The 24,654-nt window shown below is 30.5% G+C and overlaps 1 protein-coding gene across 2 annotated transcripts in view; it reads right to left on the bottom strand.

Annotated features, from left to right (window-relative positions):
• The window catches only part of LOC129231343 (protein Wnt-4-like), a 248,561-nt gene extending 225,501 nt beyond the window's left edge, over window positions 1–23,060 (bottom strand). The window contains exon 1 of one of the 2 annotated variants that reach the window (XM_054865633.1): window positions 22,680–23,060. In XM_054865633.1, coding sequence (XP_054721608.1) covers window positions 22,680–22,807 — 128 coding nt within the window. In that variant the 5' untranslated portion in view covers window positions 22,808–23,060. The remainder of the gene's footprint in view (window positions 1–22,679) is intronic. The other variant, XM_054865634.1, reaches the window with a different exon arrangement.
• Window positions 23,061–24,654: the final 1,594 nt, after the last annotated feature.

Below are 24,654 nucleotides of genomic sequence, written 5' to 3'. Positions count from 1 at the left end.
TGCAATGAATTCCTTCGGGTGTTATCACCCGCCGTTTTTCGCTTTCTGATTCAGTCATTGCGATTGGCTGAGGCGTGACTCTTAGTTTCGGGGGCAGCTTCACGCGAGCCCGCAGCTCCCAAAACTGTGCACAGCGCTAAAATTAATGGGATTTAAAAACTTTCTGGTTATGTTTAGAGATATGCGGAGAAGGGGGCGGAGGGCTAGATGTTTGAAATCTGTTGTGCGCCTTACTTTTTACTTTTTTTAAACTGAAACACAAAACGATATTTTTGTTAATAATGTATTTTATCAATTACAATTTTTTGGGTGGGCCGGGCCCACCCTGCCCATAGCGACGAGCCGCCCCTGTGTGTTATTGGTGAACTTTGAGTAATTAAATTAGTAAAACACTTTCGAAAAGATGAGCGTCAACTCTTTCGCTTAAAGTGCAAAAGGTAGAAATTTTGCATTTGGCACAAATATTAAAACTCAAAATCAGGGTAAGAAGCACGAAAAGCCGTATAAAATACACAACAAGTGCTTTGAGATTTCAAGGAACTGAATATTTCAATGAAAACGATGGGAGTTTTCAAACGTAATGGTTTTGTCGTATTTCTTTTTATCTATACGTTTACATTTTAGCAATAACCACTCTTGTAACAACAAAGAACATGGTTGCAACTTTCATTGCTATTTGCATTTTTTTTTAGCTGTGTCACTTTTTACTAATTAGTAAATGTCTCAAAAATGGCAAACAATTTCAGTTCAATTGCTACATTTTTTATAGTGGTAATGCTGCTTGCGGTCATATTAAGGGAATATGGGGCAAAGTGAAATAGTTAAGATAACTTACTTTTTTCAAAATGAACAAATTGGAAACTTGTTCTGAAAATTACGGAATGTAAAGACAAAAACAATATATTTTATAATAAAACTTGCATTAAAACATTAATTTTTATTTATTTTATTTATTACGAATATGCTTAATATTAACCAAATAATTACTGAACCGATTATTAGCAGGTCTCAATCAATACTTAAAATGCAAAAACAAAAACTTTATCACTTAATAATAAGAAAAATAAAAATTGACTTACATCAAAATATTACGATATGAGTATCATGTTTCGAAAATTGCTCGTAGTATCGTAAAATTGCTCGTTTATCTTTTGATATTTAGAGGTATTTTTTTCCTGACTGGAATAGACTACCTATGTTACTACATGGTTATAATATTACTAGATATGTGGCGTTAAAGCAGAGTAAATATTTCACCGTTTCATTTTGTCCCGCTATTTCACTTTGCCCCACATTCCCCGACTTAGATATTATCTAAGTAAAAGACAAATATTTTTTCTTTTCTTTTTTTTTTTTTTTTTTTTTGCGAAATAGTAATTCATTGACTCCTTTACGTTGATCTTTTATAACTTATTTAGTTGTTAAAATTATGCAAAATGTATTTATTTTTTAATATGTTTCACCAAAATTTTTAGCTGCGCGGTCTTTGTGACTTAAAAAACTCAAAATAGAGAAACATAAAATATCTAATAAACATTGCCAGCTGTAAAATATCTAACGAGCATTATTAATTCATATGTTATTGAAACTATGTATAAATATTTTTTTTAAAGCAATAAACTGATGATAGAATCAAAAGGTTCCTTTAACTATTTTTTAAATGATAATCAGTATTCGGATAATGCAAAACGTAAATATATGCTTAAAGACAAATTTAAAGTTAATTAGACACTCGTTTTGCCTTGAAATCCGCTCAGAAGTTTGAGCGTTCCTAAATTCAGTAACTTTAGTTTTCCGTCAGCAGTTCTTAAATTTCAGAAACATAAAATCGATCTCAAAATAGAGATGGATGCTTGATTAAGTGGTTCACATTGTATCGTTTAAAAGGAATGCAGTAAATTGTGTCATCGGTTTTGTTTTACTAAAAACTATTATGAATCTTATTTTTCTAATCAAACTTATTTTTTTTAAATTTCATAATCCTATCTTCTACAGAAGCAGTTATAGTGTCAATATTAACTACAGTAATTGTATGCCCATAAATTGTCACCTAAAATAATTAGCTTTTTGGTTTAATGAAATACTTGAATATTCTTATTTATCATGTGGAGGGCAGTGACAGAACAATCAAATATTTTTGCATGTTTCATTGATGATGTTTTTTGAAATAGTATTTCCTTTTTTTTTTTTTTTTTTCATTTTTGGATTTCCTCTTTTCTGTTTAAGATATGTTTAGCTTAAGTTTAGCAGGTTTTTCCTTTTCTTTCTTTCTTTTTCTTTTTTGAGTTTATGTTGTAAAATATGCCTAAAGTTAAGGAGGCATACTGATGACATTCGTATTCAGGCATACAAATCTGGCGAAACTAAACTGCTTTGGTCCATATTAAGTAAACTTTAAATTTTAGATCTTGAACATTATTGGAAATTTTCTTTTTTTTTTCTTTTTCTTCCTTTTTTCTTCTTTTTTTTTTCTTTTCTTTTCTTTTTTTTTTTTTTTTGTCGGAGGTCATTAGGTATCATGGAAAACAGACTTGGAGAATTATTTAACAGAAACTTCTTATTTATAGATTCAAAATGAAATTAATTGTTAGCAATACCATCTGAAGAGTTAGATGATTTAAGTACTAAACTCTGAGCGGTTTCATCATTACTTCAAACATAGTCCGCAAACTTGTGAGTGAAAGTTAATCCGGCATGCACGTTGCGATAAATTCTAACTTAAGGGAATAGCTTCTTGTATGCTATTTAAATGCAGAGCATACTTTTGCTTTTGTATGAAAAATATTTTTTTTTTTTTCAAAAATGTGTTTCCTCAAGCTATCCATAAAATTAGAGACACTGTAAGTGAGAGGTTAAGCGTAAATAAACTAAGCTTAAGTAAGTGTAATTGCTTGTACGCAAGTAAAGTTTCCGAGCGAAATTATTGTACTGTTTTTGCCCAATTAGGGTCACTAATAATTCTTGTACTATTATTATATGTGGTGTTTGTGTCCAATTAGCGTCACAGTGTCCAATTAGCGCTGTTAATTATGTCACTATTATGATCAGAGAAGTCCCGCAGACTTAGTGCGGGTCAAATCTCAGTTAAGGTTTTTTGCAAACTATCACTTTTCAGGCAGGCGTTTGTGCGTAACTGTCTTACAGATACGATTCAATTAAAAAAGAATCACATTAAAAATAAACTATTTAAATTGTTTTCTGATAAATTGAATCTTTGCAAATAACTTTTTTTCTTTCTTCTTTCTTTCTTTTCTTTTCCTTTCTTTCTTTCTTTTTCTTTTTTTAAAGCGTTCCTTTTTTTCCTTTTTAAATTTCTGCGCTCTTGTCAATCACTTTGAGTTTCAAAAAGTTGAAATTTTGCATAAATTTAAGTCTATTATTTCAGTTATTATCCATACTAAACATCACAAAAGTGTACACACAAACAAAAAGTATATTATTTTGTTATTTATAACCACAATACATGAGGCAAATGGTAGGAAATAAATTATCTATGCGGTATAAAATGTGCGCAGTTGGGGGGGGGGGGGGGTAATATTAATTAAACTTTAATTGAAAAAAATTCGATTTTAAAGTGGCAATATATTTTTAATGGATACATTTAAATATCTTTGTTTGTGATAAATTTGTACGCTAGATATTGCTAAAGAAATACCCAGTCACTTTTACCGTGTCTAAATTTGAAAGTTTTATTAGCAGAATAAAATGACGCCGTCGCGAGACAACACCTTACTTAAGGTTCATTCATCTCATAAAGAAATGGATCATTGCGACTCGCTATATGCCAAACACAAAGCAAAAATATATCTAACTCTAAGCCATGGCAGAAGGAAATTCATTAAACAACCCTAGTTGTTGAAAAAAAAAACAGATAAAAAACGTTCTTGATGTTGTAGCCACTCTTTTTTTTCCTAATACGAAATACTGCGAATCGAGCATTAAAATTAAACTCAGTGGCGAAACAGCCTATTGTTGCCTACTTTGACCATCTCAGTTTACGAGACCGAGGGAGCTGGGATGCTTGGAAGATGTTCCGGTTAGGTGGTCAGTCGAACGCGAAACCCCCAGGGTTTAGTCCCGAAACACTCTTGGTCGTGTTTTGGGTGAACCGAGTTTCGGAATATTAAATTCGAGCATAAGGATGTATCAATGGAGCTATGAGGATCAGTTGCGTTTCAGTTCTCGATCATTCCAATGATTAGCCATCTTCAATTTTAAACAAGAGTAACTGCTACCAAAATAAATCAAATTTCTTACTCACGATGGCGATTTTTATGAATAAAGACGTTTCAATTTTGAATTAGCAATGCCACATTTAAAAAAAAGAAAAGTAAAACTATTCTTGCTATATTAAAAACTTTTTTACGACAGTCGTTGCTTGACGTAGTACAGAATTTTTATCCGGTGTTTAGAAAACCTGGAAAATGTTGCTCGATTTTTCCGTCACTTTTTAAGTGTTCATTTCTAGCTCATATTTTAAAAAGTGTATCTTACCGAAAATTAACTAAATATTCATGTTGTTTCTGATTATAAATACCGTAAGCATTTTCGCGAGCATATATAGCAATTAATTGCCATTATTATGTACATTAAAAAAAAACGTATTATTATGAATACCATATAATACCGCATAAATACCATATATACTCTCGAATAATTTGAAAAATTAGAGAGGGTTCTAAGTTTAGGCGTCTAGTTTCAGGCTTGGCAATGTTTCCGAAAAAAATTCTCGGTGGACACTTAAAAGGGGCACTTGAACATCTGGCATTTTCTCTAATTTATTCCAACTGAAGTCTAAAGAAGTATTCCAATATAATTGTTTATTGTATGGTCCTTAACTTTATAAACATTCGGTAAATAGGGTTCTTTAGCGATCCAGAAAACCGGGAGATTCTGATAACCGGGATAGCCATGGCTCTAAGAGTATTCCAAACCAAGAGTATTTCAAATTCTCTACTACTATTTAAAGCATTTATCTAATAACGAAAAGAGAGGAGAGGAAGCCCGATTGATCACGCGGTGAGGAAAAGTAGGTTTACAGTCACTGATATCAAAGAAAAAATAACAATTTTCAGGTGACGGCTGTTAAAAAAAATACATTTGTCGCAAATTCTTCTTTTCTTGTGATAAAGAAGTTGGAAGGGACCAGATTGCACCAGCGCCCATGTGTGTTTTTAATATTACATAGCGAAAGTATAAATTTTAACGGGGTACGGGACATAAAAATTGTCAAGTTTTGCATTTTTAAAAATTTTTATCATTCAAAAAAAAAAAAAAAATCGTTTTTTTCTGCTTAAAATGATTTTTGAATCTTGTTTCTATCTTAATTAGAACGAAAGATATAATTATTTTTTGGCCCGCTTTTAATTAATATTTTTAACTTTAAAACTTTAAAACAAGATTTTCTCCATGATGCAATTTCTCCCGATTTTTTGAATTCAAACTTTTATAAGGCAAGAACTGATAAAGACAAAGTAATGCAATTTGGAGCATATCTTTTTCAAAAAGAAAAAAAAAAGTTTACTGGAAAAAATATTATTAAAAAAAAAAAAGGATCTTAGAATTTTTTTAAATTTTTATTCAAATATATTTTCTATTTTTATTGAATTAATATTTTTTAAATTGCCGAATAAAAAGCAAAAAAAAAAAAAAGTATTTGTGCATAATTTTTTGAAAAATTTTTGAAAATTTTCCAAGAGTATTTTGGATTAAAGTTACCCCATTTTTTAAAAAAATAAACTAAATTTAAATTAATTTTTTTTTAAATATTTATGTTATGATTATACTTGAAAATTGATGGTAACTCAGTGCAAAATCCTTCGAAACTCTGAACGGTTTAACAAAACGTTTTTCGAAATGTGTCCTAGATCCCCTGAAAACAGTATTTTCTACTTAAGTAAATCCCTCTTTTGAAATTAAAGACGTTATTGCAATAAAAAAATGTCATAACTTATTCACTACAACATTGAGAAATTCATTTTATTTGGAAATTTTGTAAGGCAATTTTTTCATTGTTCTGACAAGGGGCTGTCTATAAAAGATGTCAATTTTTTTCAACAGATTTGAACCCTTTCCCCCCTCTTTTACAAAGAGCCACATTTCACCTCGCCTACCCGTTTCCCTTGACACATGTCAAGCTGTTTTTCATAAAAATATTGCTAAAAAATTTCGATGTTTCTTTTCGCTACCCCTTCCTCCTCCTTGTCACTAACTCACAGTTTTATGGGAAGTCCTCTTCCCTATTAAAACGTGACATTATTTGAGGATGACCCTTAACCAAAATTTGCTTCGATCAGGACTTCCGAAACTTTTAAACAATGCGATCCACTTTTTACAATTTTTATCTGTTATGTCCAAATTCAGACTTTAATACCAGTGCATTAGAATTATTTTATTTTATTGTTTCTTTAATTAAAAAATGGGTTTTACAGGCTGAAAATAAGCTTTTGCAAAGAAAATTACTAGTCATTACATATTCTAACCTTACACATTTCTAAACGTCACAAGTTTTAAGACATTTTGAAATTGTCCTTATTTTATGCACAAACCAAAAGGTTTGGAAACTAAAAACAAAGTTTGGAATCTCGCTTTGCTACCTATGTTAAATTTTATCAGATGATTTTAGAAGCGAGTTGAAAAAAAAAAACCTATAATAAAAAAAAAGTATTCCTAATGTTCAAATGTGTTGGATCAGTAGAGCATCACCACTCTCCAGTCAGTCTCGACTTACAGTTCAAATAATGATGGTTTTAAACATTTTTTTTTTAATGTCAGTTATGTATTAAATTCTCAGCAAGTCAGTCAAGAATATTAAACCCTCGTTCGAATTACTGCTAGGGTTTAAGAGAAGTTATATTAATAGTTGCCTTCATTTGAACCAAGAATCCCATTTAAAGAAGTTTCCAAATAAATAGCTTTCTCTTAATTTTTTTTTAATGTTTTTCTTTTGTGGTAAAAATACGCAGGTGTATCTTATAAAATACAAATATTTTCTGATTTATGATCCGTTGCAATTTAGCATCGATAAATGCTCAAATATTTAAGAAGTCAAAGATAAAGCTTTTCAATATTTCTTCATTTCAAAATGCTAACATTACTTTTATGTTTCTTACAGTTTTCAAAAGGAAAATTCCTATGGCCATAAATTTCTGACGAGTAAATGAAGTAGGCATGACATTTTCAAAATCGATATGTTACACTAAAATATCTTTATACACCCATTGATTGAACAGAATCAAAAGGTGAGTTATCACACTTTATTTTCCGTTTTTGAAGTATTTATCAAAACCTTCATACAATTATTTCAAAAAATCATCTTCAATAAGTAGCGAAACACTATTCAGATATGATTTAAAAACTGGCCAATAAGTGAAAAAGCATTTTCGTAAGTTTTTTGTTTATGCAAAATTAGAAAGAATGGGTATGTTTTGTCATAAAACAGCAACTGCAGCTAGTTAAAATGTGACTAACAAGTTCCATATAATTATACACAGTATTATTTTTCATTCAAGTTCCATTGAACAATAAATTAGTGCACTACACTTGAATTATTTAGAATTTGAAATTAGGGTACGTTCAAGAAAACTGGAGATATAAGTGCTTCATGCATATTCAGATGCTAAACTTTCTATTCCATGTGTATTAACAAATGTTGTTGAAAAACAAACTAAAATGTTTAACAAATAAACTGAAAGAGTAGATACGCAAATAGTTTAGTTGACAACAGTACCTAAACCCGGAAAAGCTCAATACACAGCATGTTCATTGCCACGTAGCAGAGGGTAATTGTTACGTCTTTTTACTGGGGATCATTTGTGTCTGACCTTGCACCTGGTTATGAGACAACACTTACTAACGATTCTCAAGAGACTGCTGGTCTCTTATGAAATGAGCACGTGGATATTATCACGCGAACATGAAAGTTAAGTCTAGGTCGGCTGATGCAAATTTATTTGCTCCGGAAGCCTAAATGTCACATAAACAAATCGGGCCGGATGTAAGTGGTTTATTCTACTACATTTATTATTTTTAATGTGGAACTTGGAAGCTGCCGAAAAATTGTTAGTTAGTGCGTAAAATGAAACTTTAAAAAGCGATACGGATTCTTATGCTTTGCTAAGCTAGTACAAATTAAATTGATGTTCATTAAAACGAAAACCAAACTACCGCCCTTTCAATATTAGTGCATTCAAGAAATAATATATTTAACCAAGCCTATTACTATGTAATACGAAGTACATATCCTTATAGCGTAAGAAAACAATGTTACTGTCAAAATTGAAAAAAGTGAAAGCTTAGTATTAGCTGTGGTCTACAATATGTAAGTTCCGTGTGAGTAAAATAATCAGGGACGCAGCGAAGGGGCGTAATAAACTCCAGGACACTTGGTTTTAAGCTATATTGCAAAGGACTGATCAATTCCTTATCAATATAGCATAATATTATAGCTTGCTTTTATAGAGAACCCATGTGGTTTATATAAAAACATGCAAAAACTGTATGACCGAAAAGCCCCTACCTAATGGAAATTTCTGGCTTGTTATGATCGAGCTTCTCGCAAGAGAAAAATCTGGCTGCGTTAGTGAACGTATAAGTTCAAAATATTTAAAAATGTTAACTCTTATTCTTGAGTTATATTTAGTTTAAACAGTAACCATAAGTAGTTTAAGAATCATATTAAATAAAACTTTGACTTGTTTTAAAATTAGGTAAGCCCGTAATTTAGAAGGTCCGGAGATTGCATTTCCCCCAACAATGCATTACAATATATGTGGGCGTGGTTTTGTTAATTTTCGATATAAAATTCATTGACCTTGTACCCTTTTCACCCCTCCACCCCCGGAAAAATTCGAAATGCCAGTGAGTAAGTTAAGGCTAAATACTAAATGCATTATTAAGAAAATATATGAGCAGAAAACAATTGCCATTATAAAAGTATTTTGCACAATTTAATTTAAAACTCTTACATAAAATTCATAATTTTTGTTTGTTGAAACATCCTGTCACGCACTTAAAATAGTGAATTAAATTGGTTTGGGATGGAAAGATTTATTTAGTTATTTATGCATTTATTTAGTTAATTTATGCACGATAGCCAACTAAGTAACATGTTGAGCATGAAATCGTATTGTTTGAAGATTAATGACAAATACTTGTTTTAAGTAAGAAAGATTAGATTAATCACACGCATGCAGCTGAGTTAATATTTAACATGAAACTAGTTCGTACCTTAATTAACAAAACAGCCATATTACACATAAAGCTGAATAGTTTGGCACCTAGGGCAATGTACTTATATTAAAAAGAGGAAATATCATGTTAAGAAAGTTAACCTGTTTTAAGGCTAACTCGAAGTAAGTACGGAGCATGACTTGGCTGAGTTTCTTGTTTGTTTTAAATTATTGCTGATAATGTCGAATTACTTTTTTAACTAAAAAAACATAAAGATCGAAAACTTTTTAAGTTAATGTCTAGTGCCTTCATTAAAAGATTGATTTTAAGCATTTTAATATTCAAAAAAATTTCCTAAATTAAACGTGAAAATTAGAAACAATCAGCAAGCGCCATTCACAACTGAATGAAAGACAGCAAAAAAAAAAAAAAAAAAATCCAGAAACAACACTCTGGAATGAGATTAAAGATTATACGCGAGGATCGAATGTCTCACATAAATATTTAGTGGTTGTGAGGGACAGTAACTGACTAATTTACTTTTTAATTAATTTAAAGCGTTGATTAATTTTAAGTAATAATTGTACCTTTCCGTCTTCATTCACTAATTTGTATTCCTTCATCTTATTAATAACAGAATTTTTGATTGGGTTTACGTGTTTTAAAATGAAAACTTGACAGTTGTGGTATGTAACCTTTGAATAAAATATATAAATTAGTTTCGGTAGGAATAAAAGGGAATAACTTTTTAATTAATTCCTTTGAAAATCTAAGGAAATCAAGTTCGAATCACCTAATTAAAAGTGTTCACGCAATCTTTGATTAAACTGTTTGAAAGGTGAAGTACACATTCTGTATCAACATACAGAATGTGAATTTTACCTTTTATTCTTTACCTTTCAATATCATTCATTATTTTTTATTTAAAAAAGTAATTGATCAGTCATTTAGTCGTAACTCGTCATATAAAGTAAACACTCCAGTAGTGGCCACTTCGTGGTTTACATTTGAAAAAAAAAAAAAAAAAAAGGATCCCGAGTCTCCCACTTGATTCAAAAGTATAGGAGGTACGTTTGATTCTATTAGGAAACCTGGAATCCTTTTTTTTTTCAAATATAAGCCTTGAAGTGGCCACTACTGAAGCACTCTGAAGCACTGGTCACTACAGGTGTGTTTATCTTATAAGTTACTCTGAAAATAAGAAGCTTTTGTGAAACAAAACTACTATAAAAGTTAAGATGAAAAAAATTAGCAAAGTGCATGGCTATTGACACTTGTTTAGTTAATGCTGAACATTATTATTATTTTGACTTTATCCGCAATTATTTTACAACAATTACATGTATTTTATTTTGTGAAGAAAGAAATTTTGGATGATAATTTGAGCGCATTTTTGCAATATACGATCACTTAAACAAAAATTCGTTTTTATGCTACTAGGCGTTTTATGCGTTCATTCGCTTACTGGGTGAAGTTATTAATTTTGATGTTGAGTTACATCTCGCTTTCGTGGCAAATAAAGATAAAGAAAGATTTTTTTAATTGAAAAAAAATATCAATTCCTTTTAATAGAAGTGAGTGGTATTTTTTTTTTTTTTTTTTGTAAAACCCATCAAAAACACATTCTTACATTATATCAACATCAGTTAGAAAATACCTTTCACCAATGTCCTTTACATGACCTTAGAACAAAGAGGTTTTATTTTGTTCGATTTTTTTCCTTATTTTCCAGGAAACTGTTTTTATTATCCCTCGCAAATATCCACCTTACATTCTAAAAGTAACACAAAATATTCAGTGAAACAGGATTTTACACAGTTTATGTTTTTTTTTTTTTGACACCTTATAGCACTAGTTGCTATTAGTAAAAACAGTTTGACATGCCACATAAACGCATAATTACTATTCCACGAAAAAGCAACGATTTTGCCCGCGACGGCTCATATATTTCACTAAAACGTAATTATTTTTAAATGAAATGAACAAAATGTTTTGCTTAAGAAGTAACACATACGTTTGTGATTTCTTATGCAAAATAATTTTGTGTTATCACTTCCTGGACAAAATGTCAATTCGTCCGTGAAAAGGCCCATAAATATATATGCAGTAATAAATAATATTATAGCAAAGATGAATAAGACCGACACTGTAAAACATCTGAAACCCTAAACGAAATATTTTAGAGATGTACCTTATGCGAAAGAGGACAACTTTTCCTAACGGGTACTTTCGAATTGTTGATGATTTTAAAAATAAATCAGAAAATTCATAAACATTGTCTTGCACATCTACTTGTGTAAAATCTATTATCATCTCTACACTTCAAAACATTAACAAATCTCTCATATTTAGTTCACAAAATCTTTCATCGCAACGCATCTCTTCATTCACAAATCAATTTGACAAAAGCGTCTGGCGTATTCTGTCAGTTCGCATTCACCGGCTTAGCAGGTGGCACTTTGATGCCGCTAAAGGTTAAAAGCGACTCCCTTGCCAGTCTCAGCAGATTTATACCTGATACGTTATTTAGCGAATGAAAATTCAATTAACATTTCATACATAAAACAGAAACCAAAATTAAGATCCAGAGGTTAGTGGACCTGATGGAGGATGGCAGACCACATGGAGTGAGGCACGGTACCTCCCAGTGAAGCGGTCCAGGAAACAGTCAATTTCCTTTCCTAAAGTGAATTTCAGTTTAAAAGTTGTTTTCTAATTGCAGTCACGTATGAGGTCTGGCTCCGACTTGTCTATTGAATTTCATATCGTTGCATCCAACATTTCGAAACAAAAGCAAAGTTCGTGGGGTGTTTTACTCGTAAAACGAGCAGCCCGTTATTAACCATTGAAGCGGAAAAGCACGAACTAGATATTTATGTATAATATATATATATATATATATATATATATATATATATATATATATATATATATATATATATATATATATATATATATATATATATATATATTAGGGTGGTCCTTATTTTTGAAGTTGTTGATATTTTATGCGACGCCCCCTCAATTTGTTCCATTATACAAATAAATGATCCTTGCAAATTTTGAAGTAAATCCATGAATATTAACACGTGCCCCTAGGGCCTTCTTTTTTGCGTTTTGAAGAAAAAATTGCAGATTTTCTCATTTTTATGTAAAAATATTCTTACGTTTCATATGTACAGTAATTTTGAACCTCAATATATGCTGCTACTTCCAGACTGACCATTATCTCACTTTCATTCTATAAAATTTTACATGTTACAGATTGTACATGTACACCAATGGCCTTGGGTCAGATATAATGCTCTTCTGAGCTCGTTCCAAACTAAGCGGCTAGGGAACATTTCTTTCCACCAAGATGGACACAAGGGATTCTAAAGTTCATTAATGAATGGCCTAGGCCGTTAATGAATGATCGTTGACAACAACAAATTGCCTCCTCCAGGCTTTGGGGCTGTTGATTTACAAAATTTCCTGTGTATGTAATAGGTGTGGCAAATAGGGTCACTAGGTTTCAATGCTATAAATATAAGGAATGACAATTATAGTTTTAATTTTCTGTTCTTTAGTTATAAATATACTTAAATGTTTATGCAATTTTTAATTTTTAAAATATAAATTTTAAAAAATCCTCGATTTTTCTAACATAAAAATATACTATATTTTGCATAGCTAAAATATAAATTTTAAAAAATTTCGGATCAGAATAACGTAAAAATCTATACTTTAAATTAATTTTCTTCCATTTCAGTACACAATCCTTATACTATATAGTATCTATCCTAACCTACTGAACCTTTTTTCTACATCTGGTCTACAACAACGCAAAAAAGCTTGACAATTATTGATATCTTCTCGCCTTTCATCACTGATCAGACAAATACTATATTGGGGGTAAAGTTGAAAGATCATTTGTTAACAGTCTATGTAGATGCAGTAAATTTAAATCCAAATGACCTTGTGATCAATCATACATCCCTTAAGAGAGCAAGAGAAAATCTTCGAGAGAGATTTCATGTATTTAAATTCAGATTTTGTAGTTATTCACTGGGATAAAAAGGTACATCAAGATGTAACTGCAAAAGGAATGCTGATAGGCTTACCATGGCAGCTTCAGGTCCAAATGTTGAATAGCTACTCAGAATTCTTGAGATATTTCTTCAGTTGTATATGATATCTTAGATAATTGCTCTTTATTGCTAACTGTTCAAGCTGTAGTGTTTGATACAATGGCTTGCAATACCGACCGTATAAATTGTGCATGTAATTTTTTAGAGCAAACGCTGAACGGTGATATATTACATTTGGATTGCCATCATCATGCACTTGAAATCGTACTGCAGAGTGTGTCTCTAAAAAAGTTCTTGCCTTTCTTAGTTCCGATATTCCATTATTAAGCATTTTGTGGAGAGATCTTCACCAGTCAGAACTTATAACATTTCAATCAAGTACACAGACCACTTAAATTCTTAAAGACGAAGTTGATGATATATTATTGTTCGTAAGAAGTGGATACTGAGAAAGAACTTTCCCTTTAAGAGAATTCTCTTAACTTATAATAATATTTCCTGGTGAAGACCCTCTCAGAGGGATATGCTTTCAGCACCCTGGAGCTTATTCCTGAGCCAGATGGGTGGCAAAAGGAATTTATTACTTGAATATTCATATATTAAGGAAACAATTTAATTGACCTTACATGAGGAGAAAACCTTTAAATGCTGTTTTACAGTTGAATGCTGTATGAAGATATAATTTATCGCAGCAACCCAATCGAGGCTCCTTTAAATAATATAATTTGCCAAAAATACTAGCAGCGTACAAACTGATGACAAACATGCAGTAGAAGCAGCGATTGGAAAATTCATAAATTACTTGTGGTATTTAGAGGATAAACTAGTAGCTTTGTCTGTATTGGATGAAGGAATTGACTTTGAAGAGAGCAAAAGATTAGTCCAAAAAATGCTTGTGATAAGGAAGACGTGTCTGGTGACTGTTTAATAAGTTTCAGATAAGAGTAGATGATTTGAAATACTTTCTTAGTAAAGATTGTCCTTTTTATAGAATTAATTACAAATCAATAAAACTGCTTGATAAGTTACAAATACCAAAAGATGTTTTCCTACTTGATCTTGATTTATGACAAAATGAAGGAAGCTATTTAAAGGAAAGAGAGATCATTCAAATGCTGAAAGTTGTGAATGATACAACTGAAAGAAGAGCACAATATTAATCGAAGAATTTCACAACCAATTTACCAAATTTGAGTCACAAAAGCAATTTATTTTACATAATGTCCAAGACTATCGGAAAAAAATACACACGATCGAGATACATTGAGAAAAGCGTACGATTAATGTAAAGTTTCTAAAGCATTATTTCACTCTTAATCAATGTAAAATGCTTAGATGATATAAAATAACTAAAAACATCAATTTTAATGTTACCTCACTGTAAAAATATTTTGCTAACCTGGGAGAAACGATGAACTGGGTCTGAAGTAAAAACTCGAAGATTTGTGGAAAAATGGTCAAAAGTGTTAAAGTTCAACGCATTAGGGGCACGTGTTATTATTCACCGATCGAGTTCAAATTTTGCACACGTTACTTTTTATTATAATGTCACAAAACTAGGGGGCGTCACTTGCTGAATTCCGAGAAAAAATTTTTCCCATATAAATAAGGACCACCCTAATATATATATATATATATATATATATATATATATATATATATATATATATATATCGTCGCCTTAGAGCAGCAGTGAGACATCTAATCCCAGGAACCCAGGAATAAGATATCCCACTGTTGCTTTGAGGTGACGATATAGGTGTGTGTGAGTGTGTTGTAAATGAATGTAGGTAAATAAAAAAAAGGATGAACTTGGGGAGGGGGGGGGATACAAAAATAATCATCTTTCACATAAGTGACAAAAAACGAATGCGTGCAACACAGAATTCTTGTAAAATGCAAAAGAATCTCATTACAATGAATACCGATACAACGAAATAAATGTTCAGCCCAGTTTAATTGCAACTACATTGCTTGAACTTCATTAAAGCGAACAAAAATTGCAGTCCCCTGGAGTTCGTTGTAATGGGATTTCGTCCCTGATATTAATTTAATTTAGACACCGTTATACGCCTGAGTTATCTCATGCATTTTTTTTTTTTTAAATTTAAGCGTACATACGAACGCACTTTTCAAAGCTCTTTGCTCTCGCAGAAACAACAGAACTGAATAATGATCAACTGAACTTATGAGTATTTTAAAAGTATTTTTCTATACTACATGAATTATTATTATTATTGTCACTTAAAGCAACTGTTCTACATATTTTCTTGAATTTACGTTTCTTAAATTGCTGGCTTTCCCTTTGTATATTCAAGCTTACCTAACCGAGAAAAAAACACAAGCAAAGGAGAATTATAATTTTTTAAAATAAAAATGACTGTAGTTTGCCGAATATACGCTAATTATGCTCCTGGAAAGAGAAATATTTGCTAAAAATTCAACTTATCTGAATTAAACCGTATTGATGAGATTTACCAATTTGCTTCGATTTTACATGAGTGTTTAGTTTGTCCTTAACAAGTAGCAATTACTGTGATCCAGCGAGTCGTTATGTTTACTTCAGATGCTAACTACGTATAAGGGCCATTCCACGAAAACCCGTTATTTCTTCTAGCACGTGACACATCATGTATTTCATTAAAAAGTAACAATTTTAAAAGGAAATGAGCATAAGTTTTTACCCAGGCAGTCGCCCAGACGTTTGCGGTTTTTTAAACAGCAACATTTTTTTTCATTTCGCTGTTCAATTAGTAGTTTTAATGAAGTATACTGCCGTGTGCAGGTAAAGGGCAGTAACTGCAAATGTTTCATTTTTCTTTTCTTTTCTTTTTTTTTTTTTTTTTTTTTTTTGCGTTTTTGTCATCTATTGTACGTTAGTTTTATTGTACCAGCTTGCTTATTTGGTTTCCGCTGTAAAAAAAGGCGCGAAAAAAAGTCTAATTCCTAGATTTCCCTATGGTTAGTATTGAATTCTACCCATATTTCTTCAAATATCTCGAAAACTCATTTCTGCAGATACTGCCGTTTACCTGCACATGGCAGTATATGCGGCGTCATGTAGGGGACAAAATATACATTTTTCCGTGGAATGGCTCATAACTGCTTTCGATAGTATTGCCGTATGAAATATTTTAACTTTAGTAATTTTCATTGAAGCAAAAATTAAAGTGAGCACATATTCCTCATTACATTGTGATATTTCTAGTTGGTAGCAGAACTTATCTTTATAGTTTGCAAAGTTGATCACAATGCTGTGTGTGATTACATACTTGTCAGTGATTCCAATATTAATTACAGACCAGTGGGCGGTCAAAATGCATCTAAATATTAACTTCTTAATCACAGAAATGTGTTTTTATAAATGTCCTTCAATCTTGAGAAATATGGGAATGTAGTGGCTGTTGGGTGTCTGAAAAAGGTTGTTCGCAATAAAATACTCAATAATGTGAATGATCTCCATTTTTTATGATCCTCATGCATTATTTATCCTGCTAGATCGGTGAACATGAAAATGACGGTTTATTTCATCACTCAAATGCTTATTAGACAGGTGACAGACTTAACAGGTTTTTTTTCCCTTTCTCTTCTTTTTCTTTTTTTTTAAACCTCTCAATTGCTGTTAGAGACTTTTATCATTTGGAAACATTAAATCAAAATTTTATTTTTGAAATGATATCGGAAGTGCTATCTAGTATCTAAAACCCTAAATCGCAGCATAAGTAGCGACACGCCCGCCATCTTGGGGCTCAATATCGTTTTCTTCCTATATCTGCTATAATGAATTAGCGTGTTTTGCTTCTTGATTGTGAAACTTGTTGCATGTAGTTTAACATAGAGCTAATAAGAAATCACACTCAAGAAGCAAAAGACGCTACTTAACCATAGCAAACCGAGAAAGAAAGTATCGTTTAGCCCCAAGATTGCCGATGTGTCGCTACTTTGCTTTATGTTTCAGTGTTTTAGCTATACCAACATAAATATCAGTCTCATACCTGATTTTATCGGAAAAGACTTTGCTTAAAAAACGGTATTTTTTTAGAATTACAAGTTGAAGTAACTGTAAGCGTAAATAGTAAATGTTTATGTCAAAATCGAGAATACTGAATAGTGAATAAACTCAATAGTTTTTGGAATTCAGCAAATATTTTCTTCAAAGGATAAATATAGGGAAGTCAATAAATTTTCACTTTATGTGTAAATCATTGGCTCATTTTCTTGCTTATTACTGACAAAAAAATATTCTGTCGTGGACAGGAAAAGGACAATAACTGCAAATTTTTCATTTATTTGCATTTCTGTCATCTATTTTACGTTAGCTTTATTGTACAAACTTGCTTATTTGTTTTCCTCTAAAAATAAGAAAAACCCCGTCTAAGTCCAACATTTTCCTATTAAATACAAAACGCGTTTCTTCAAATATCTCGAAAACTCATTTTTACAGATACTGCCGTTTACCAGCCCACGGCAGTGTTCAAAACAACAATTAGCTTAGGCAAGAAACCAGTTCTTGAAGATATTTCAACATAAGACAAAAAATAGCATTGTTAAATGTAAAAAGGTTCAAAAATGAAAGTTAATTACCTTAAAAAAATAAATTTCAGACTCAAATGAAATTTTCACGTTCAAAAATGAAACTAAGCGAAAAATAACCCTTTGCTAAATTTAATGCACTGGTCTTCATTAATACAGCGTTTTAAACAATTAAAATCAAACACAGTCATGATGCCAAAAACAGACACTATTTGAAAACTTACAATACTGCGTTTGGCATAGAAAAGTTTAAGGTATTAAATCAAGGTTGCAGACGAAATAAGATCAACATTCTTAAAAGAGTACTCGCATAACTCCTTGAAACAAGCAGTAAATATCAGTTTTATCGAAAAATAAACTTATGAAATAATTTCAAAAAACTGTCAGCAAAAGTGTTTTTCTTATACAGTGGCTCCCAAAAGTGTTCGTACACCTACGATTTTCAATGAAATAGGCCATTATCCATTGGTTAGAATTAATATTTCGGAATAGGTATTTTATTATAAGATCTATGATCTATATTTAACAAAACTACATGAAAATTTTTAATAAAACATTAAAACATAATTTTTAAAAAATCAAAAACCAAAAATTGCCGGAAATTTTATCTCACAAAAGTCTTCGTACACTTTGAAAAAATGTCAAAAAATTAGTAAATAATCTAACTTTTTACAAAGTTATTATTTAATAGAACATCATGCAGTATCAACAAGAGCTTTTAAACGCCTGGGAATAGATTTCATTGTTTTTTCTTTCTTTTTTTGCGTAATTTCTGAGTAAGTGTTCAACATCAGTTTGAGTCTTACTGTTTCTAGCTCTATTTTCGTTTCAAAGCTGTATTTTCGTAATCTAGCCCCCAGATATCTCTAAATATGTTACATTAAGTTCAAATCTGGAGATTGAGGGGGTATTTCTAAGATTAAGGACAATTTTTGAGGCACCAAACGCAAACGTGTGCTTCTTATCGTTATCTCGATAAAAAACAAAGTTGTTTCCGATTACCAAATTTTGGGCTAATAGTTTGAAATTGCTTTTTAAAATATTTAAATGAACAGCATGATTCATTATTTAATCAAAAAATTCCAAATTTCTAAGTCCTGATGCTGTAATGCACCCTCACATTAAAACACTTTCACCGTCCTGATTAACTGATCCAACTAAGTTCTTCAGATTAAATTCCTCATTTTTTCTTTTATTTACAATTATACAACAATTTAACTGAAAATGTTAAATTTATTTTCATCTATAAGTAAGACGTTGTTCCAAAACGTTTTGAGCTTATTTATCATTGATTTTGCGACGGAAAGCGTAAGCTTACTGTTATTAAAATGTTTCATTCAATTCTGCAGAAATTTTTTCAGCACTCAAATGTGTATTTTTCATAATTTTTTTAACTGTAAACCTCCGATCACGCATTGTTAACTTTGCCAGTTGACCTTTTCTTACCGTGTTTTCGATCCTATTCTTGTCTTTAAAGCATTTTATCAAGCACTTCACTATAGAATGGTGTAAATTACCTAATTTAGAGACATTTCAAACCAATTTACCGCTACTGTGAGTAAACAATTCAAATTTCGAATGGTGTTTGTGGTGTTTTTCAAATACCAGTCATTTTAAAGTAATAAGCACAATATTAAGGAATAAATAAACAAAAAATTAAGGCCAAATGACTTTTAAGGGTCAACACAATGCAAAAATAATAAAAAAATGACATATGATAGTTTTAATCATGAATTTATTCGAAAAAATTTGAGTGTACGACGACTTTTGTGGCGTATTATTTCTCCGTCTCTTCATTTTTTGACAAATTTCAAAAATAAAATCTGGCAATATTTTGAAAAAAAACTACTGAGTTTTATTTAGAATGGCATAAGAATGGTGTGAAAAAAAATTGGACTTCATATTCAAATTCAGTTTTGCGTTATTTTGGTTTTACTACAAAATTTCAAGGTGTACGAACACTTTTGGGAGCCACTGTATTTATATGTTGCGGTATAGTTAAGAAAATAAGAACGAACACGAAATATTAAAAAATGCAAAACGAATCAGCAAACGTAATTTGCAAAGGTTTTTTTCGCACAAGTCACAAAGAAAGCAAAAGTTTCCAATACTGAAAAGAAAGCAAAACGAAATGGTAATTTTAATCATTTATTTCTGTTGCTATTTATCATTTCTTAGTTCATCTTTTGAAGTTTCGCGTCAAAGTTTATCTGATATATATATATGATAAATTACTTATCAAAAATTTAAAAATTCTTTACAATATACCGAAAGCAAAAGTTATACCAAGTTGTTAAGTGATGAGACTGCCTATTTAAAAATTATTTAAATTAATCGTAAAATCTAAATCGGTTCCGGGAAAAGCTTAATAATAAGATGCTAATGCAAGTACATGCTACTTGTGTATTATGTCCCAGAAAATACAATGAAAATCTTCATTAGCTGAAATGCAAGACTCTTTTTTTTTCTTTAAAATTTTTAGGTTTTTTTCTCCCCCAACTATGAAACAATCTGCAGAATTTCTCAACAATCTGACGCACGTCGCATTCTCGCGCTGTTTCTGCTACCGGGGAGAGAAATAAGAAATAACTTGATTTTTTGTGCCGCATAGAAACCTAAAATGCTAATATAATACTAAAAAGCTAAGTATCGCTGTAAGTTAAAATCAATTTTTAAAAACGGTTTTCAAATTTTTAAGAGATAACTGAGATAATGCACATGTATAACTGTAACATTCCGAAATATATTTATAGAGTCATAGTAAGTTCACTTTAACAAATGCAGTTGTTATTGAGCGGTTAATTTAAGACGTTTCGTTTGGTTTCAACTTGTCTTGTGTCATACTTCAACTATTCAATAAAACTATTGTAATAGGTGCTACAATATGCTATAGTACTTTAGTCGCTGAAACTTTTAGTAACACAGTACAATTATAATTTTCAGAAAGTTACAAAGCATTGTTTCCCTTTAAACACGCAAGCCCTATGACCATTTGCTATATCTTTGAGGGTCAGGAATGGGAATTACCTGTTCTGGTTGAAATATGATTTTGTAACTCTCTTAAAACAGCTTACTTATGTTTAACAGTAGCTAAGTGTTAAAATATTGTGTATTAATATAGAATAGTTTATTAAAATGTCCTTTAGTCCCGAATTGTTAAAAATATTTGAGGTAATTATTTAAAATAGAGCAATGTGAAAGAAAAAAAAAAGAAGAAACGCTCAAAAAGGGTTTCAGCGCATCTCAACACTTGATAATTAAAACATATATTTGTTAAACACATTAAGCTTAGGGGTATTTTTCGATATGGGTTAAGTTCGACCATAAAAAACACTAAATCTTCAAATGAAGTATTTAGTTGAAAACATTTTAAAAGAGGAATAATATAAGTTCTAAAAACGTTTTTGTACAGCATACTTCAAAAAAAAAAAAAAAAAAAAGATTTATTTTCACATTAAATGTTAATATTTAGTTTTACTTGGAAACGTGATATTTGACCATTAATTTCAAAATAGTGAATTTTAATCAAAATATTAATTTTTTATTTTAACATGACAAAAAAATTTGATAATTCGATACTATTTTTAGTAGGTTTTCCAACGCCCACTGAGAAAACAGCAGTATTTATTAATAATTTTTAAACGAGTTTAAAATTGATTCAAACCCACATAATTTCAAGCACGTATTGCTCCGAATCCGTAAATTTGCTGCAAAACAGCATCCTTTGATAATTTATCAAAATGTAATTGTAATTAATTAACGAATATTTACTTAGTTTTAAAAATTGCATGGAAGTAACTCAGAAAAATATTTGAAAACAAATTATACATTTTGAATATATATAACGCGTCATGGACAAATGACTATTAAACTCCATTCAACCTCCAAAAAAAAAAAAAGAAAGAAAACATTATTCATGCTTAGATTGTGAAAAAAAAAACACTTATTTGTACTAAATGCATTTTTACTCTTGTGTGTATATAATGATTGCTATGTAAAAATAAATAAATTTTCATCGTGTCTCTGAGTGGTTGAGAAAAAGTTTGATTTATGGATAATAATTCTACTTTAATTTCTTGATGGGAAGTTCAATTCAATACTTAAGAGTATCTAATAGTTTATACTTAACAGTATAATCTAATATTTAGCACTAAATTGATGAATAGAAAACATTTAAGAGGAAGTGAGTAACAATGTGGTTCACATATTAAGATTTGTTTCTTTTAAGGACGCATAACTATTTTGTATTTAAATAAGTCACTTGTTCAAAATTTCAAAATGGGAGTCAAGAAGATGAAATTATTGTGAAACGAGAATCAGAACATATTTTCATTAAAGATGTAACATTAGGCTTTGTATTGTTTCTTTTTAAAGTAAAATGAAGTAAAAAAATGAAAGAAAAAAAATAGATATTTATCAAATTTGTACTTTAAAGTTTGTACTTAACAGAACTTCCAAGTGGAAATCGTATGCAACCACTTTGAACTATACTCAAAGACAGCTAGGACAGTATATAGGAAATGCATACAATAGCTTCTATTATGAGTTTAATTTTTCAAAAAATTTTCTAATGAGAATTTTTTAAAACAAAATACACTATAAAATACCGTTGCAAGATGTATCATAACAAACACTTTAATTGAACAAATTTGAATTATAGGAAAGGAATATACCTCAATTGTCGTAATTGAGACTACATTTAGGTGAATAATTCTTCAATCAATTTTAACAATACAAATGTATAGAAATATATTTGTATCAACTTATTTTTTTAATCTCCATTTCTTTGCACTTTATACTAGGAAATTCAAATATGTTACCCGATTTCACATTTGCAATATGAAGACATTTAGTTTTCTTTGCGTTACTTCAAAGATTTAAATAAATTTTAAAAAATGTACTTACAGCCACTTTATAGTTTGCACGTTATGCACGCTGGTTAAAACCACGAGGACTGTCAGATATAAAACAAAATTTGGACGATGTAAAGGTGAAGAAATCATTTCTCTAACGAAGGCTCCCAGTTGCTGCATGATGAGTAGTTTTCTCTAAAAACTGTCAAATTATCATTTTATGAAAACTTTCTGCTAATTCGCTTTTCGTAAACAAAGTCTTCTTTTGAGTTCGAGAATGATAAATGAATAACACTGAAGCTGAAAAATCTCCCACCAGTGCTTAATTAATCATTCAATAACTCCTTCCCCTCAAAATAATCCATCTCTCTCCTACTACAGCTGATTCTTTATGAAGTGGGAGATGAGTTGTTGGTAGGAGTGCTGTTTTAACCTGTTCACAGATTGGATGTGTAGCGCTTTTAAACCACGTTTGCTGTAGCTACTTCCAGAAGTCCCGCTTCACGGTAGGGTTGCAGTTCCAGAGATTGTCGCCAAGGTTCGCCAGTTTTGAAAACCTCCGCGTAGCTGCTGGGAGAGACAACAGATTGGCGCAATAATAATTAATGTTGGGTAAGGAACGTAGGGTTCTTCTAAAATTCGTTCATATGATCCCACAGTTTGTTTCCGAAATGGTTTGGTTATTAATTAAGATTGATTTTTTAACAGAATTAACTTTGTAAGCATTTCATTGATTTATTTTCAAGCCACTATTTAATGAAACTGAAATAGATACGATACTAATTAACATATAAATTTAGAATACGACTTTTTTTAAAAAATACTTCTAGTTTTCCACAAATTTATATTACTTTCAAAATACTTTTCTTATCTATAAGAAATGCATTATTTCCATTGAACAAACTGCTTGATTAAGTGATTTTTTTTAAATAAACTATTATACTATAAATGTACAATAGATTGAAAAGTAAACAATTTATTCTTGCTCTAAATCTAAGAAACAACTTCTTCCTACAATGATAATAATTGTTTCTTAGATTCAGTAATAGCGACTTTTCTTTCATAAAACAATTTCCGACTTCTTTGCAAAAGGTCATTACTATTATTATTATTGCTTTTCTTTTCCTAATTTTTCTTATTAGTGTTTTTTTTTTTCAATTTTTTTTCCTTATTTGTTTTTTTTTTTTTACCAAGACAAATTTCAACAAAAGAAATAATTTTCTTTACTATTTTATGACAGTAATTTTATTTTACTCAGATAAAATTAATAGTTAATTAAATATGTTAGGAAAGCAAAGACAAAACCAGGGACGTCTGCTTCATTAAAAGTGTACCATAAAGTTTCTATTATGATTGAAATAATCAGAGAACGCGTCAGTTGAAAAAAGCTTGCAAATAAAGGCTATTTCCAGAAAATACTTCACTAGAAAGAATACAGTATCAGAAGAAAGTTCCCTTCCCACCAACCTTCATTTACGCAAAATATATTTATACAAAATTTGTACTTATTTTATGCAAAATATATTGCCTTGATTTTTCAAAAATTCATAGTTTTATTCTTCATAACATAACTGTCATTCATTATTTATTGTTCCTTTTACGTTCAATTGAAAATATGCGATATTGGGCGTCCAAAGAGGGAAGGACACGGGGGGGGGGGGATTGCATTTAAATTAAAATTAAATCCATGGTTAAATCGTTATTTTCTTCGTAGCTCTGTAAAAAATCCCATGGTGCACATAGAATCAATTAAACCATGCTGTGCTATTTGGTGATAAATATACAATGTATGTAATGCCACAAAAAATATTTTAAAAAACTAGCCTGCGTGTTCGGCGTTGCACGGGCTACTTAAAAAATGAAAGAGCTGTTCAATTGATGTTTTTGTTTTATTCTGACATCAGTTTCTAAAGCGCTAAGGAGTAAATAATTACGCGTAATGCAAGGTTTGCAAAACACCAGTAGAGCATATTTTTGGCAAAAACCTCTTTAACGTTAATCACATTTATCAATAATACAAGTTATGA

This window comes from Uloborus diversus, chromosome 10, assembly GCF_026930045.1.
Source record: "Uloborus diversus isolate 005 chromosome 10, Udiv.v.3.1, whole genome shotgun sequence".
In the NCBI taxonomy this organism is placed as follows: Eukaryota; Metazoa; Arthropoda; class Arachnida; order Araneae; family Uloboridae; genus Uloborus; species Uloborus diversus.
Note: the sequence above shows the minus strand (reverse complement) of the source record. Positions and strands in the feature narration are given on the sequence as shown.